At 43.1% G+C, this 15118-nt stretch overlaps 1 protein-coding gene across 8 annotated transcripts in view; it reads left to right on the forward strand.

The window, feature by feature from the left end:
* Positions 1–149: 149 nt before the first annotated feature.
* Sgce (sarcoglycan epsilon) overlaps positions 150–15118 on the forward strand; it is a 70797-nt gene continuing 55828 nt past the window's right edge. For 3 of the 8 annotated variants that reach the window (XM_028869801.1, XM_028869805.1, XM_028869804.1), the window contains exon 1: positions 150–368. In XM_028869801.1, coding sequence (XP_028725634.1) covers positions 260–368 — 109 coding nt within the window. In that variant the 5' untranslated portion in view covers positions 150–259. The remainder of the gene's footprint in view (positions 369–15118) is intronic. The other 5 variants (XM_028869799.1, XM_028869800.2, XM_028869802.2 and 2 more) reach the window with 3 other exon arrangements.

The raw sequence follows: 15118 nt of genomic DNA on the forward strand, positions 1-15118 counted from the left end.
GACCGCTCGCCTTATATAGTCTGTTCCGAAGAGGGGGGCGCCAAATCCCAGCGTGCTCCGCGGGCTTGCGGGGGCGGAGGGGGTGCGTGGGCGGGCGCCCGGGGGGATGGGTGGGGGGTGCAGCCCGCGCTGCGTTGGCCCGCCGCTAGGGGGAGCATGGGCCCGGGTGGGGGGTGCATGAATCCGATGCCGAACTGGCCAAGCTGGGAGGAAAGAAGAAAGGGAGGGGAGGGGAGAAGCCGGCCTAGGCAGGCCAAGAATGCTATTATTCTGGTGGTGGGCGCTGGGAGACCCCTGTGCTTGGACGGGAAAGGGTCGGGGGACACGCAAGATGAGCCCCGCGACCAGTGGCACGTTCTTACTGACAGGTTAGTGGTCTGCGCGCGACACTGGAGGTTCGGGGGCCCACAGGCCGCCGCCTCCCCCTCCCCCACTCGGGTTCCGGGGTACCAGGGCGTGCCCAGAGGGTGCGAGCCCCTCTCTCTGCACGATGCCCCCGCAGCACCCCTCTCTCGGGGCACCCCGAAGCCCACCTCCTGGCACCGGTGGGTCCCTCCCCAGGCTTGACCTCTGGCCTTTTCTTTCTTTCTGCCCCCCCCCACGGCCCCTCCCTGTCCTGCAGGGCAGGAATTCTTCTCCAGTTTCCACTGCGGGCACCCCTCCCTGCCCCCACCCTGGTGGAGGACACATCTTCTGATCCCTGAAGCAGAGACCTGGGGGTCATCGCCCCTTGGGGTGGGGGGCTTTACCCCACAATTGAGACTCCTTGGCCTAGATGCGAGCCAAAGGACATGGCTGACCAGCTGCTTTCTCTCTCACACAAAGATGTACAAATCTTTTCTCCCTTTCTGGAATCTGATTGAGAGAGAGAGACCACCAAAATATGACATTTAAAAGACTGAATCCCCCCTTCTTTTTAAGCATATTTCCCGGGGGCGCAAACCTGGTTTTTCTTGGGTTTTACCAAACAGGGAAGTAGAATCATGAAATGCTGGGAGCCAAACGGTATTCGGGCCGGGGTCAACCATGGCTGGGGGCCAGGGAGGCTGCACGCAGCACCCATTGCCCTACTAAATGCAATCTGAGGGGAAAGCAGGAACAATTGAAAACAGCTGGGGATGCTTCCCGCGGTCTTGGCGGGCTTTGGCGGTTTCAGCTACGGACTGATGGTGGTGATTACAAGGTTTACAGGGAGACCTCGGCTTTCTCCCCGCGTCGTTACATTTTTCTAAATCTTGTGCGTGAATGAACATTTTGGGGTGCGGTAACTGCACGCTTAAACCTTTGAAACAGGTTGCTGAGACTCGGCTCCAAACATTTGCTTGACTTGGTACATATAAACCTGTGATTTTTTTTTTTTTAACGTAGGGAAATTCGCAAAGGGAGAAAACACTCAAATACTGAAGAGAAAGGAGGCGCAATAAAACCTTAATGTGGATTCCCACCTAAGCTGCGCAAAATGTTAGGCGCTGAGAAAATGGACAATCTGTTGCTAATCTTTGTCCAAAGTTAAAGTTAAAAGAAAAATCCAATTGTCTACAACTGAGTTGGATTTATTCACCACAGATGAAACGTATTTGTCTTTCAAGACTAAATCTCAGCGTATTTCAGGAAGAGTCGTGCAGCTTTTTTCCTTAAAGGAAAAAGCGAGACTTTGACCCATTGTGTACCACAAGATGGAAGGGACCCTGCGCTATACAAAGCATTAATGTTTTTAGCATTAAGCAAAAATTCATTCATTTACTGGGAACCTACTTATTAGAAATTAAGTGTTGAGCCCCAGCAACAGAAATGAATTAGTGCGGATTTCCAGCAGGGAAAAGTTTTTTTTTTTAGGAAGTTAGGTGAACACAATCGTGTTTTTTTGAATTTAAAAATGTTTATCCTCTTCTGCAAGACAAACTAATTCCAGGATTAAAAAAAAAATGTTTATTTAACAGTCGCTGTTCTGTTGACGGCGGGACTGTCAGATTCTTAGCAATTGTTTCTCATCCAAAGTTAATTTACCTAGCTGTTCACTGATAACACTGCTTTTTAAAAAGTGAGATTTATAGCAAGCATAGGTAAAAAAAAATAAAGAAAATTCAAGTGAAAAAAAATCACCCAAGTCTTTCAAGGCTTGAACTAATTTGATTTTTCATTTCAAAATTTGAACCCGGTGTTTTGGCTTAAAAAGTAAAAAAGGCTTTGTATTTTTGTAATAATAGTAAGTCTGCTCATTGTCCAAATTCCAGAGAGAGCCTCAATAAAGGCAATCAAGATCACCTGTGACACCGTCGCCTGGCTGTGGTGCGGCAGACTGCCTCGTGCTTACAGACGTATCTAAAGAATACATTTTTATCTATAGGGTTGCGTATATTTTTTTCTCAAAATTAAATATTAGATCAAATTAATTTTCTCCATGTTTTCTTTCCAAGCAAGTAAGTTTTGAGCATCAAATAACATTAATTTTACAGTTTTCTTTAAAAGAAATAATATTAAATTAATATTTTCTGATTGATGCATATGAACAGCCATAACACCCGAGCACTTCAAACCAACAATCCAAGCAGAGACTCCCCGACCTCAGGATTCTCACACGTAGCTGTAATTCTTTTCAATATCCTTGAGGCTTTTATGTTCTACATATGAAAAAAATTTCACTTTGCTTCAAATCATAATTTTCCCAGGGAAAAAGCAATAACAGATGTTTAGGTAAAACTTTCTTGCTATCTGAAGGAACAAAACAATATTGGACTGAACAGACATAAAAAAATAGATACTTTAGATTTTTGTTGTTGTTGTTGTTGTTGTTGTTACCAAAACAAACTTGAAAAACCAGCCTGTCCTAATTCTGATAGAAAGACTCGTAAACACTCTTGATGTGTACTATTCAGGTGCATTTTAGATTTTCTAAGATGTTTTTCCCCCGTGTGGGTTATCTCGTGCCAGCTTGTCGCAAGGGTCAGTGTGAAGCGCGTGCTGTGTTACTATGCATTATTTACTTCACTAGGTACTGGCTGTCCTTTGTATCTGAACAGTTGATCCATTTTTCTAAGAGTTTCCTCTGGAGCTATCAATCTCTTGCCTTACCACCGTGTTTAGTTTTCAGCGGGGTGGGTAAAGTCCTTTAGCACCACGTAGGATTTTGACATCGCACATAATATTTCTTCTGTTTGTACATTTTACCTATTTTATGGCAATTTGCCCTGTATCTGTGAAGCTGTTGATTTATATCTTATATTTAGAGTAAGTTCTAGAGGAGTGGGGAATTTCTGTTTCAAAGCAAAGGGAGAATTTTCACCAGTCAAATAGTAGACTTCCTATTTGGACATTTTACCCTTTTTAATGAGAATTTGATATGGATGCGAACTTGTGGATTTGCTGCCCGTAGTTGGCTTAGCTTCTAGGATAGTAGGAGAAAATTATTTTTAAACAAGATGAAATTTTCATTCGTCTAAAGAGTGACTAGGGTTTGAATTGCTCATTTTATTGTTATTGCCATAAATCTAGCAGCTATTGGTTTACTTTTGTAGCATATTTTCTAGTCAGGGGAGAAAATTATATTTCTAAGCCAAATGGAATTTTCACTTGTCTCACAGACTTTGCAAACAGCAATGAACAGCACCATAAGAACGGGCTGGATATAAGCTGAGAGAGAAAGATCGCCTATGTCCAGCTTTTCACACTAGTGTTCATTGATGAAAGTCACCCCCCAAAGACAAGGTTGAAACAGGGAAGAAATCCTGGCTTGTGGAAAATGTTTCAAGTCAAATACTGAGATTGTTTGTGGATCTAAGTGCTGTATTTACACATCCTGTTTTTCTCTACAATTAGTCCACAATTATTGTTTCTTTTCTTTTTTCCTAACTAATTGTCCATAGGCTCATACCCTACCCGATCCTTTTTTCTTCAAGCTTACCCCTCCACAGTCTCTATTCTAAATATCTAAATGTATATTCCATTTATTTATCTTATTTCCTAGTCTCAGTGTGGAACAGGACCCTAGGTAATCAGATGATACCGGTTTGTCTGTCCGGGCTCTTGGGCTGGAAAGAATCTTTACACTTTGCTCTGTTTTAGTCTCTATACTGTTTTCCCATATTTCTTAACTTTTCTAACAGGCAGGCAGGCAGGCAGAGGGATGGATGGGCACACACACACACACACACACACACACACACACACACACACACATGTTCACCCGTGCACGCGAGCGCGCGCACACACACACACACATGTGCGCATATCATCCAGACTTTTTTCTGAACTTCAGAATTCAGTTTTCTAGTCTGCTCTTTTCCTTATTATCAGATTATTAAGTCTAAATAGCAATGCAATATTGAAAAGGAAAGAAGACGGGGAGAAAGAGAGAAAGCGAGGAAGCTAGGCTGATGTTTTTAGGTATCAACAAGTCCTATCAGAGACTGTTTTTTCTGCTTAGAGTTTTCCGGTTGGAAAGAGATTCTCAATGGTCTAAAGCCATTTCACATGGACTGCTTCCAAGCCAAATTCTCTGTACATGATTTTCATTGGTAATTTTTTTTAAAAGACATGTAACTGTAGTAAAGACAGCAATGAATTAAGCAATAATAACAATAAACCCCAAACAATCTCCACAGCCTGTCATAAACATTTTCACTGGTATTCTTTCCTTCCTGGGTTTTACTCGGTGTGTATGCATTTTTTCACAGACTTGTACTTTAAAGCTGTATGGATCCTTTACACTTTATTTTGAAAGATAAATGAATCTTGCTTTAAGGGAAGCCGTTTGCAGGCTGTAGGCTGATGTGAGAGATGGTGTTCAGATTAATTAGCAGGATTGGTGTGTGAGCCGGAGACTAGCTGGGACCAGCGCCGGCCAGATGTGTATAGGCGACTGGGTCTGAAGAAGAGAGGAACCCAGGTAGGGTCATAAACCCTTGCCCTGGATCTGCACTGGTTTAACATTGGCACAAATGACTTTGACAGAGATCTAGAAGGCTTGCTTTACAATTCATGGATGGCTGGAAAAGGGGTAGCTGTTGCAAATAGATAACAGAGTTTAGAGTTAAATAGCATTTAAGTCGAGCCCGGTGCTGTGCTGCAGGCTCAACGTGCAGCAACCAGTGCACCTTAATTCACTGATGTGGCGACAAGCGGGGAAGATCAGCATGAAGCGACGGCATGATGTGACTTAGAGAAATAAAAATCCAAGTTAGACCGTGGGATTAACTGTAGTGTCCGTACATCATAAAAATTAATAGGACCCTGCTCTAATCGAGCACATCTGGAGTATTGTGTTCATTTCTGGCTGTCAGTTTGAAGAGAGATGTTGACACATTAGAGAACTTGCAGAACAGTCTGTGGGGTGGCGAGGATCTGGCAGCTCTGTCCTAGAGGGCATCCTCAAAGGGTCTGGAAATGTTTAGCTGGAGTAGAGGAAAAAATAGAAATAAACTCCCTTCTGTTTGCTTCAGAGAGCAGAACCAGCATCAGTGAATGCAAGTGCAGCTAGAGTCAGCTCAAGCCCTTCCTAACAGTGCAGCCGGACAGAGAAATCAGCTCCACTCTTCTTTGACAGCATCAGAAACATTCACCTTTTTTGCAGTGGGGAGTTTGAAGACCACTGGAACATTTTGGTGTAGCCCCTATACAAACTTGTCATGGAAACCTTTTTCTCCTCTGATTAAAAAAAAGAACGCTCCTATAGGTTGCAAGTTCATGCTTCTCTCCTCTGCATTGCAAACTTGAGAAAACTAAGAAGGGCCAAGACTGTTTCTCCCTCCACCAAGAGCCCTTGTCCTAACTAGCTTCCCAAGTCACTTTCTTTTCTTTCTGCCCTGGCTCCCGGGGCGGCTTGCTTGGTTCAAGCAGACTTCTGCTTAGTGGTGGTGGATGCTTGGGACTTCAGGGTTGTTACCTAGCAGGCAAGATACTGGCCATTGCCCCAAGATAGCTTGGTGCCTGCCTTCCTCTTCCTCAGAGGAATGTGGGACAGAACTCTCTACAGTAACCCCTCTTTCCCTCTGTGGTATCACTTTATAATAAAGTTGGGGTTTTGGTTTTTTTTTTTCAGTGACACGGTAAAATCTTAAGTATCAAAAGTAGCTTCCAGCCTGTGACTTTTGAACCACTTATCAGGATGAGCATGGTTCCTGACTGCCTCGGGAGCACATTCTTGCTGAGTCAAACATGTCTTGGGGCAGATTTTTCTTGGTGTCTGTGCATCTGCCTGTTGATTGTTTATTTTGATAGCCATATCTAACTTGGAAGACGTGATTGTTCAAAATGAATTCAGGAGGTTAGAGGACTCCCATCCGGGACCTCTGTTTTTGAGCAGCATTTTCTGACTTCATAGAATCTGAATTCAATACTTGGGACCTTGCAAACCATGGACGGCTCTGGGAGAGAAGTGAAGAAAAGGGAGGCAGTCCTGTGTCCCTTGCTAATCACCTCCCTCCTGCCTTCCCTGCTGCCCCAGGCCCGGGACTTCCTTCCCCACTGCAGTGGCGAGGAGCCGGCCGGCCTCGGAACCACTCTGATCCTCACCACATGGAGTGGATTTTTTCTGTCAAACAGCGTTCTTCTCTTTTTCACTCATTTTGTCACGCTGCCATACACTTCGGTGAGGTTGTAATGACACACACAGCCGCTTGCGGTGGCTGTCTTCCCAGGTGCCGGGGACGCCAGCCACAGGCATTCTCTGGCCCAGCTCCTGTTTCCGGGAGAGAAACTCTCAAAAGTGAGGTTCTGGCACGTCAAAGCTTCCCTGATCCGCGGGCGGCGACTTGCAATTCCTTGAGTGCAGTGCTTGCCCATGTCCCTGAACTGCAAAGTAATAATCCCAATGTTTAGGCTTTAAAGCTTGGTTATCCTGGGCAATGACTAGGTTGCTTCCGAACCTTTGTTGCTGGTGTGATTATTGTTACACTCTCAGAAGCATTGGTGTGTTAGTGAAGGCTGTACCATTCTCTTCTTAGGTCTCTCTGGTGAGGTTTTTTTGTTTTGTTTTTTGTTTTAATCTTCACTTAGGAATTTTAATGTAATTTATGTCAGTGGTTTAAATCTATTTCATTATTTAAAAAATCATCTTTCACATGGCTCACTTTCTACCTAATTACCTTAGGCTACTCAGATATTTAGAGTAGATCCTTGGCAGCCTGTACCACGGGCATCCCCACAGCATCTGTTGTGATATGGAAGGACAGACTTTCTTTTCAGATCAATGGAACGGCTGGTTTCAGAACTGTTCGGGAGATAGGCAGCTCTGGTGTAAATTCCTTCCCATTCTTTGCCTTTTCCCTCATTCATCTGGTCACCACTTTGATTATTATGGAGATAGGGGTTCACTCTGAATTTGAAAGAGATCACAGTTAATTTTCCTAGAGCAGTTATAGCGGGGTGTTTCAGTCCCCCCCTTTTTTTTCAGCGGTATGCAAAGAAATATAGCTTCTGTTTTACCTTTGTATGCATAAGCAAAGGAAACATGAACTCTAAGATTTTTGTTTTCTCCCTTTAACAAATCCGTGTTTCTCACTAGGCAGTAAAATGATCCGCTTTTCTCTCCCATGCAGCAGTTAATCAATGTAGCACCTTTGACATCTTGTATTTTCAGTGGTTACCCAGTTGATTCTAATCAAAGACCGGCGCTGCAGTAGGCTGTTAGATATCTTATCAGAATCTGAATTATACATTTCATTTTTGTGGTCTAGCAATTTTCCTTATGAATGTTTAGCCTACATATAAACTGGTAAAAGTGCTCAGAGATACAGACGTGGATGTTTATTGTGGTTGATAGTAATGATGAAAAACTAGAAAAACCCTTGGTAATATTAATGAATGAATAATTATTTTATACTTTCTTTAGGGGTGCATTGGGTGTTTTTGAGACACTGTGACAGATTCTGGGAAATCGGTGGTCCAGCTATACAGCTTTTTACACTATTGAATGACAAAGAGGAATCAAGCTTTTTTTTTTTTTTTTTTCTTCAGGATTAATCTTTGTGAAGATTAATCAAATAATTACACACAAGACTGTACTCTTTGGAACTAAGCTAAATGCTGCAAACACTAGCAGAGGGTTTGACTGGCCTGGAAGAAGGGTGGAAGATTTTTTCCCCCCAGGAAACATTCAGATGTGAAGGGGAGTAAATGCTAGGGATGTGACTCAGGAAAGGTGTGAAGGAGACCGGGGCTCTGCTGGGGTTCTGGGGCAGCCAGAGCACGGTAAATAAAAAGTGCTTTGCAAAGAGATGGGCGAGGACAGTACCAGCGGGCCGAGGAGCCCGTCTTTCCCGACCTAGTCGACCACCTTAAAGAGGTTCATCTTTGTAGTTAAACCAAGGGGAAGTCTCAGAGGGGGGTTAAGCAGGACAAGACCAGATTTGCATTTCAAAAAGAGTACTCTAACTGCTGTGTGAAGAGAAGGTTAGGCGAGTCTGAATAGATTGCCACTGTGTAAACCCAGGTTAGAGATGGTGACCTTGCAGGCTAATGTAGGGGCAGGGAAATGAACAGAGAAGGAACATTTTGAAGGGTAACATTTGACTGAGGGTATCAGATTGAATTTGGGGTTGTTTGCCAGGAGGTTATGATTGCTACATTTCTGTCATCTGCCCAATGGTCTCTGTAATGCCTGACGGGGGTCTGATTGGAAAAGCGAGATCTCTGGTCTAAGTTTGGTCCGGTTGGATTCACGGTGACAGTAAATAAATTATGATTGAGCCACAAGACGGAAAACCTTGCGATTTTAACATGTAGACAGGTGCAAGTATGCTCTAAGAGAAAAACAGGGAATCACATGTATGGTAGAACATGGTATATTTATGTCTGTATACAAATATATGTTCCATGTGAATAAAATAAAGAAAGATGCAAAGACAGTTAAGAATACATACTGTAGCCAGTGAGTGGCCTTGGTAGGATGACAATAGGGGTGTGAGAAGGTGCTTTTAGAAAATATAGCTTCCTGACGAAACTGTTTGAAGGCATTGCAGTTAGAAAGCATGGCTCCTATAATATAGACAATTAATGACAATTTAAAGCACACACTTGATATAAGGCTATTTCTCTTTTAGATGCTTCCTAATTGGGAAGAGGGTGTAACATGGTTGTGTTTTTTATTGGGAATAGAAATCTTTCTGCCGCTTCACTTCCGTACCCCAGTGGCTCCCACAAAACCCCTGCTTTTTAATCCCTTTCCACTAGATCGCACTAGTACTCTGGCTTTGAGTAGCCGGGTTTTGTGTTGTGCTTTTCACCAGCCATCTTCATGTGAAAACAATCCTACCTCTTTTACATGAGGATGTAGGACGGCAACGATGCGTACAGCCACTGCGTGTATTTTACATGTCTTTTGTTAAAGGTCCCAGTGTGTTCCCTTTCCGCAGCGCATGGTACTGTGTAGCAGAGAAAGAGCTACAACTTTTCTTCTAAGTTGCTTGAGCAAGGACGCAAACCTTAGCTAGAGACCTCTGGTCTCAACTACTCTTTCAAATCTTACAATTTAATTTTCAGCCAGTCTTGGAATTGTGATTACTGCAAAACCGAACCGTGTGCACATGGCAGGCTGTTTTCCCCTGTGGTTGCATTCTTTCCTCAGAAAAAATTACCTAAGGGTTCAGGAGATCTCAGGGAAGATGCAAATGGAATTCACATTACATCTGCTTTCTTCAGGGTAAACGGCGACTCTCAGTCGCCAGAACTCCCTGACTAAGGGTCATGCCTGAGGACATGCCTGGTTACCGGGAGGCAGTAGGGTAGAGTTTGACAAGGCTGAGGTCACTAGGCTTTTAAAAGCGTGTTTTTTGAGGTGCCTCTAGAATGTTCCTTAGCCTATCATAGAAATATGATTAAATTTCATGCGTCATGGTTGTAGAAAAAAAATGAGAGTGCCATATAATGCCAGCTGAAGTGATAATTTTTCATTAAAGATCAAAAGTATAAATATATATTAAAAAAACGTTTAAAGAAGCCCAAATATTTCTTCAGATTAGTTGAAAATAAATCACTTGTGGATTTTTCACTTTGTGCTAACTTTCCTTGTAAAAGTTTTATGTGCATTCTCTCATTCAGTGCTGGCGGTGCCTCTGTGATGTGAGTTCTGCTCTATTCCTACCCCTACCAGAGGGAGAAACTGAGGCACAGAAACACTGAATAACCACTGGGGGGGAAAGCCAGCGTTTGAGTCCAGCCGGTCTCCCTTCAGAAGTTCTCACCCCGAGCACTGCCTCTTCCCTTTCTGCAGTCCGTTTATTTCTCTTCAGTGGCTCATAATTTATCTCGCTTCACACTGATAAAACTCCTCATCAACTGGAATCATTAAATAGCTGCACAGCTTCTGCTCGCATTTGTTTTTGTTTTTACAGTTCTCCCTCCCAAGTCCTGCTGCAGCAGACACTTCTCCTAGGAATAATTGCCTTTCTGGCACCTGTTAGCGGCTTAGGAGACAGGCTCACGGAAGCCTCTTCCCCGCTTCATTCCTGCCAACATGATGGCTTCCTTCTGCCGATGAACTGTGTTGTGTTTTGTTTTTGTTTTGATGCAAAAGTACACCGGCTTAATTTCTCCCTCACAGCCGAAGCACCGTCTTGTTGCGATTTCTAATGCAGGGATCGGGCAATGCATTTTTTTTTTCTCAGAAGCAAAATAAACTGTAGTTGATGTGCTAGTGATAATAAGGGTATCTGAGATGAGAACATGCCATTTACACATTGCGTTCTCGCTTAAAACGATCTTGAGGTAGGGTTGATAAGTAGGTAACAGTGACTTTGCCATCAGCCACAGAGTGGGTTCAAAATCCAATCCCGCCACTTACGAAGCATGTGACTGGTGGCAAGTATCATCCTTTCCTAAGACTTCTTGTCCGTAGTGTGAAATGGAACTGATACTACCTATTTCATGTAGTTAATGCAAGGATGAAATCAGTTGATCTGTGTAAACACTTCCGTTCAGGGTCTAGCTAGCATTGCACTGAAAATATGGGTGCTGATAGGAAGCAGCTATCAGTTGATCTTTGTACAAAGGAAGAAAAAAAAAAAAAACAATAGGAACAGTTTAGGAAGCAGTTTTCTAAGTAGTAAGAAAGTGGCATAAGAGAAGGGAAGAGGGCCTGGCAAGATGGCTCAGTGGGTTAAGGTGCTTGCTGCTAGACATGAAAGCCGAGGATCTGAGTTCAATCCCCGGAACCCACATACAGTTGAAAAGAGAGATTTGGCTCCACAGGGTTTTCCTTTGATATCCAAACATGCACCGTGGCATGTGTACCCACATACATCTCACACACACACACACACACACACACACACACACACACACGATGATAGTAAATGTTTTTAAAAGGGGGAGAAAGGGGTCTTGAAGGGAGTTGGAGAAGGGAAGACTGAGGGATGTGAGCTCCACAGTCAACTTCAGCAAAGTCTCCTTAGAGATGAAAACAGATAGCTAAAGCAGGGGCCCGAGAGAGGCTCGATAAGGCTTGATCGTTCACTTGTAAGGTGAGTGTGCTAATCAGATTACATTTCATTTGGCACATCCTGCTGTTTACTTGGACAGTGATGTCTGAGCAAGTTATTATTTATTATTTCTGTCCCTTGTCGTTCTGATTAGCTCATCAGCAATCAGTCACTATTCAGAGCTCTTCAATTGCTTGTATTAAACAGCAACCCCCAACTCCCCTAGTCTGCAAATTACCCAGGTTGGGGAAAGAGCAATAATCTCTCTTCAGAGACTGCTTGCTCCTGGCCAGATGAAAACTTATTATGCTGTTACAAGCCTCCAAATGAATCAGAAAATCTTAAGACAAACTTTAAGTACTGTATGGTTTCTTGGGAACCCGGGGGCATGCCAGCTACCTTCAGATTCATTGGGCTCTGATTATTTTGGAGGGGAAGCATTGAAGAGTTGGCTGTGCTGTGGACACCGATAGCCCAGCAGATTGTGGGAGCTGTAATGACTTGATGCTGTGTAAAGGCAGAATCCATGCCGCTCTTCGCCTTTACGCTCTTTAGTTAGAGCAAAGCAGCCCTGGAAGTGTAATGGCGACAAATGATCACGGAGCCCTTCCTGTAACGATTTCTGAAGACAGTGTATAACCTTTGCGCTTTGTCCAATAACTGCTCTATTCAGGCTGGCATTATTTTACACGTTAGATTTAATCTTGAAAAGTTGTGTACAGGAAAAGTGTTTTTTAAACTCTGAGTCATAGTTTTTAAAAGATTTTTTTTTTTCTCACAGGAAATCAAATGCTTTAGTTTTCTAATGAAAATAAAGCTACCAAACATTAGTTTTGTGTTCTGTTTTCAGTGAGTAGTCTCCATTTGTCAGCGTACAGATCACAGTGGTTTATTTTACACAAGAAATTAGTTAAGTGCTTCCGTGATGTTGAGCAAAAATTAAAAACAAATAATTATTTCCATATTATTGAGATTTCTCTGTAAGGTGTGTTTGGGACTTGAGTGTCTAAGCAACCACATTGTCTATGGTATCCTGTCTCACCGTTAATAACATTGCTTGGCGAACAGAGCATAATTGTTATCCTTTTATTTACATTTATCAGGTTTCAGTTTTCTGAGGTCAGTCAATTAGTACATGAATTAATATGAACTTTAAAAAATGAATATGCATGGATCAGTGCGGTAGATCCATGGTAAAGGTGCTTTTCCATGAAGTGTGATGACCTGAGTTCTGTCCCTGGAGCCCAAATAAGATAGAAGGAGAGGATTGATTGTATAAAGTTACATGTAACATAGCATGCTTAGTCCCATGCACAGGTATCTGTCACACACACACACACACACACACACACACACACACACAACTCACACACATACACACCGCTCCCACACACTCACCACTATATTATAAACAGACACTTTAGAAGAAAGACTTGGTTTCCTCTTACATTAAAAAAAGAAAAAAAAAATACTCAAAGCTTTGCTGCCCTTAAGATGCAGCAGCATGTATGAGATGTATGCCGCTGTTTTGTCGTGACTTAATCCTTGGCAATTGGGGCACTAATCAGATTTTCAGAAATATCTTGTGAAAGATAACGAGGCTGTCTCTAGTGAGGACCCAGAAAGTATGGAAACGATACGTTAGTTTACCAGACACGGACACAGAGTGACCGCAGAGCTTATGCTAGGCTAGTCAAGTTCTGAAAACAAGAGTATAAGAACAAAACCTCATGGACTTAGAGTTATGCGAATAAATCCTTTGAATCAGTCATAAAATACAGCATGTGTGGTTCTGTGTATGAACTCTGAGCACTGATTCTTACGTACAGCGTAGTCTGAGGAACGCTGCCCTAGAATGGAGGAAGGAATCAACCCAGTGCTGCTATCTGGTCTCTCAACCCAGGCTTACTTTGTGGATGACTCACTACCCCATCCACAGAGAAGTGACAAGCTCCAGGGCGTCTGCTTGCTGGATTTACTACCTTGTGCCTAAAGATTAAGCCTCTGTAATCTTCAAACACATTGATAGATTCACTTGGGTTTGTGAGGATTGAGTGAGACAGTCAGTACGTGAAAGATCTTGACTCAGGGTCTGGCAGTGTGAAACGGTAAAATCTAAATGCTGCTGCAAAGTAGAGCAGAATTTGTCATCTGCTTCCTGCATCTGTAGGGTGGGCTTCTTCACCATCCAGCAGTGATTCAGATGTTCTGCCCGTTAAGATAGATTAGCCGGGGGTAGAAAGGTAGGGGTTTCCAGTGCTGGGTCTCTCTTGCTTTGGTACATGCAGGCAGATCGGACTCCTATCTCATATTCTTTCATGTTATGTCAGTCTTCTAGACTTCATAATTGTTTATGAGAATCACATGATGAAATTGTGTAGCCCATCCGCCTAGACTTTCTTTTATAGAGTCTTGGCTATGTGCTGTGTTTATATTTGCTATAAACCGTTTGGGGTACACGGGGCATTTATTCTAAAGGGGATGCCTAGGTGTATAACCGGCCATGCTACCTTTAAAACCCAATGATGACAGTGCTGTAAAGGACTGCTGGGCCCTGGGACATTGTCAGCATATTTGGAGTTTGTTTAAAATGGCAGTTATTGGGAATGCCTACCATGTGTTTCCTCTAGCTTTAGAAATCCATCATTTCAGTTATAGAACAAATCAACTACTTCGTAGGGAAGTCACTCATGAGATGAGCCGTTTAGTAGATAAAGCTAGTTCACTTAAGTTTACATAGTTTCAAACGGAATGCCAGTCCAGTAGTTGCCTCGTTAGAGTCTAGAGTCTCTGACTTTTACTTCCCTTGAGACTTCATGCTTGTTAGGTGGTTTGTTTTAATGACCTAGGTTTTTGCGGGGTTTTGTTCTTTTTGTTTGTTTGTTTTTAAACAAGGAATCTGTCCTTGATTTCCTTGCAGGTAACAACCTGCATGTCCAGGGATCAAAGGCATGTGTCACCACAGCCAGCTAGACCCTAGATTTTGAATTCCATTCCTCACCGTCCCCCTTTTATACTGGTACTTGATATTTCTCATTTAGTTTGTTAAATATTTTCCTGAAAAGTCGATGTGAAAAGAAAATGCATTCATAATCTCTGACTTCAAGGTTTCCAGGTGTTTTAGCATCAGTTTTGCTGGACTCAACAGGATGGTTTTGTTTTCAGTTGTCCTTTCTCATCAGGAAGTATTTTCTTTATGTGGCTGTCTCTGTCCCCGACGGTTCTACTTTTCCTCGACTTCTGTCCCAATGATTATGCTCTTCTTTTTTCCTTCCTTTCTTTTTTTTTTGTTAATTTTTTAAAGATTTATTTACTTACTAAATGTACATTGGGGTTTTGCCTGCATGTATGTCTGTGTGAGGGTGTCAGAGCCCCTGGAACTGGAGCTACAGACAGTTGTAAACTGCCATGTGGGTGCTGGGACTTGAAACCCGGTCCTTCTGGAAGAGCAGCCAGTGCTCTTAACCACTGAGCCATCTCTCCGGCGCCTATGCTCCTTGTCTTTATCTCCGTTCTCTCTCTTTCTTTCTCCTCCCGTGCTTGCTAGAGCTTGTGTGTAGACGGAACCTCAGTTTACCTCTACTAGCATGACTCCTCGTTTCTCCCCTCTGCCCTCGTCATTTGCTCACTGCTTCCTCGTACTGACTGCTGCTGCTCTCACGGAGGGACTGTGCCTGCAGCTTCTGCGTCTTGACCCCTGTACT

Source organism: Peromyscus leucopus, chromosome 3 (assembly GCF_004664715.2).
Source record: "Peromyscus leucopus breed LL Stock chromosome 3, UCI_PerLeu_2.1, whole genome shotgun sequence".
Lineage (NCBI taxonomy): Eukaryota > Metazoa > Chordata > Mammalia > Rodentia > Cricetidae > Peromyscus > Peromyscus leucopus.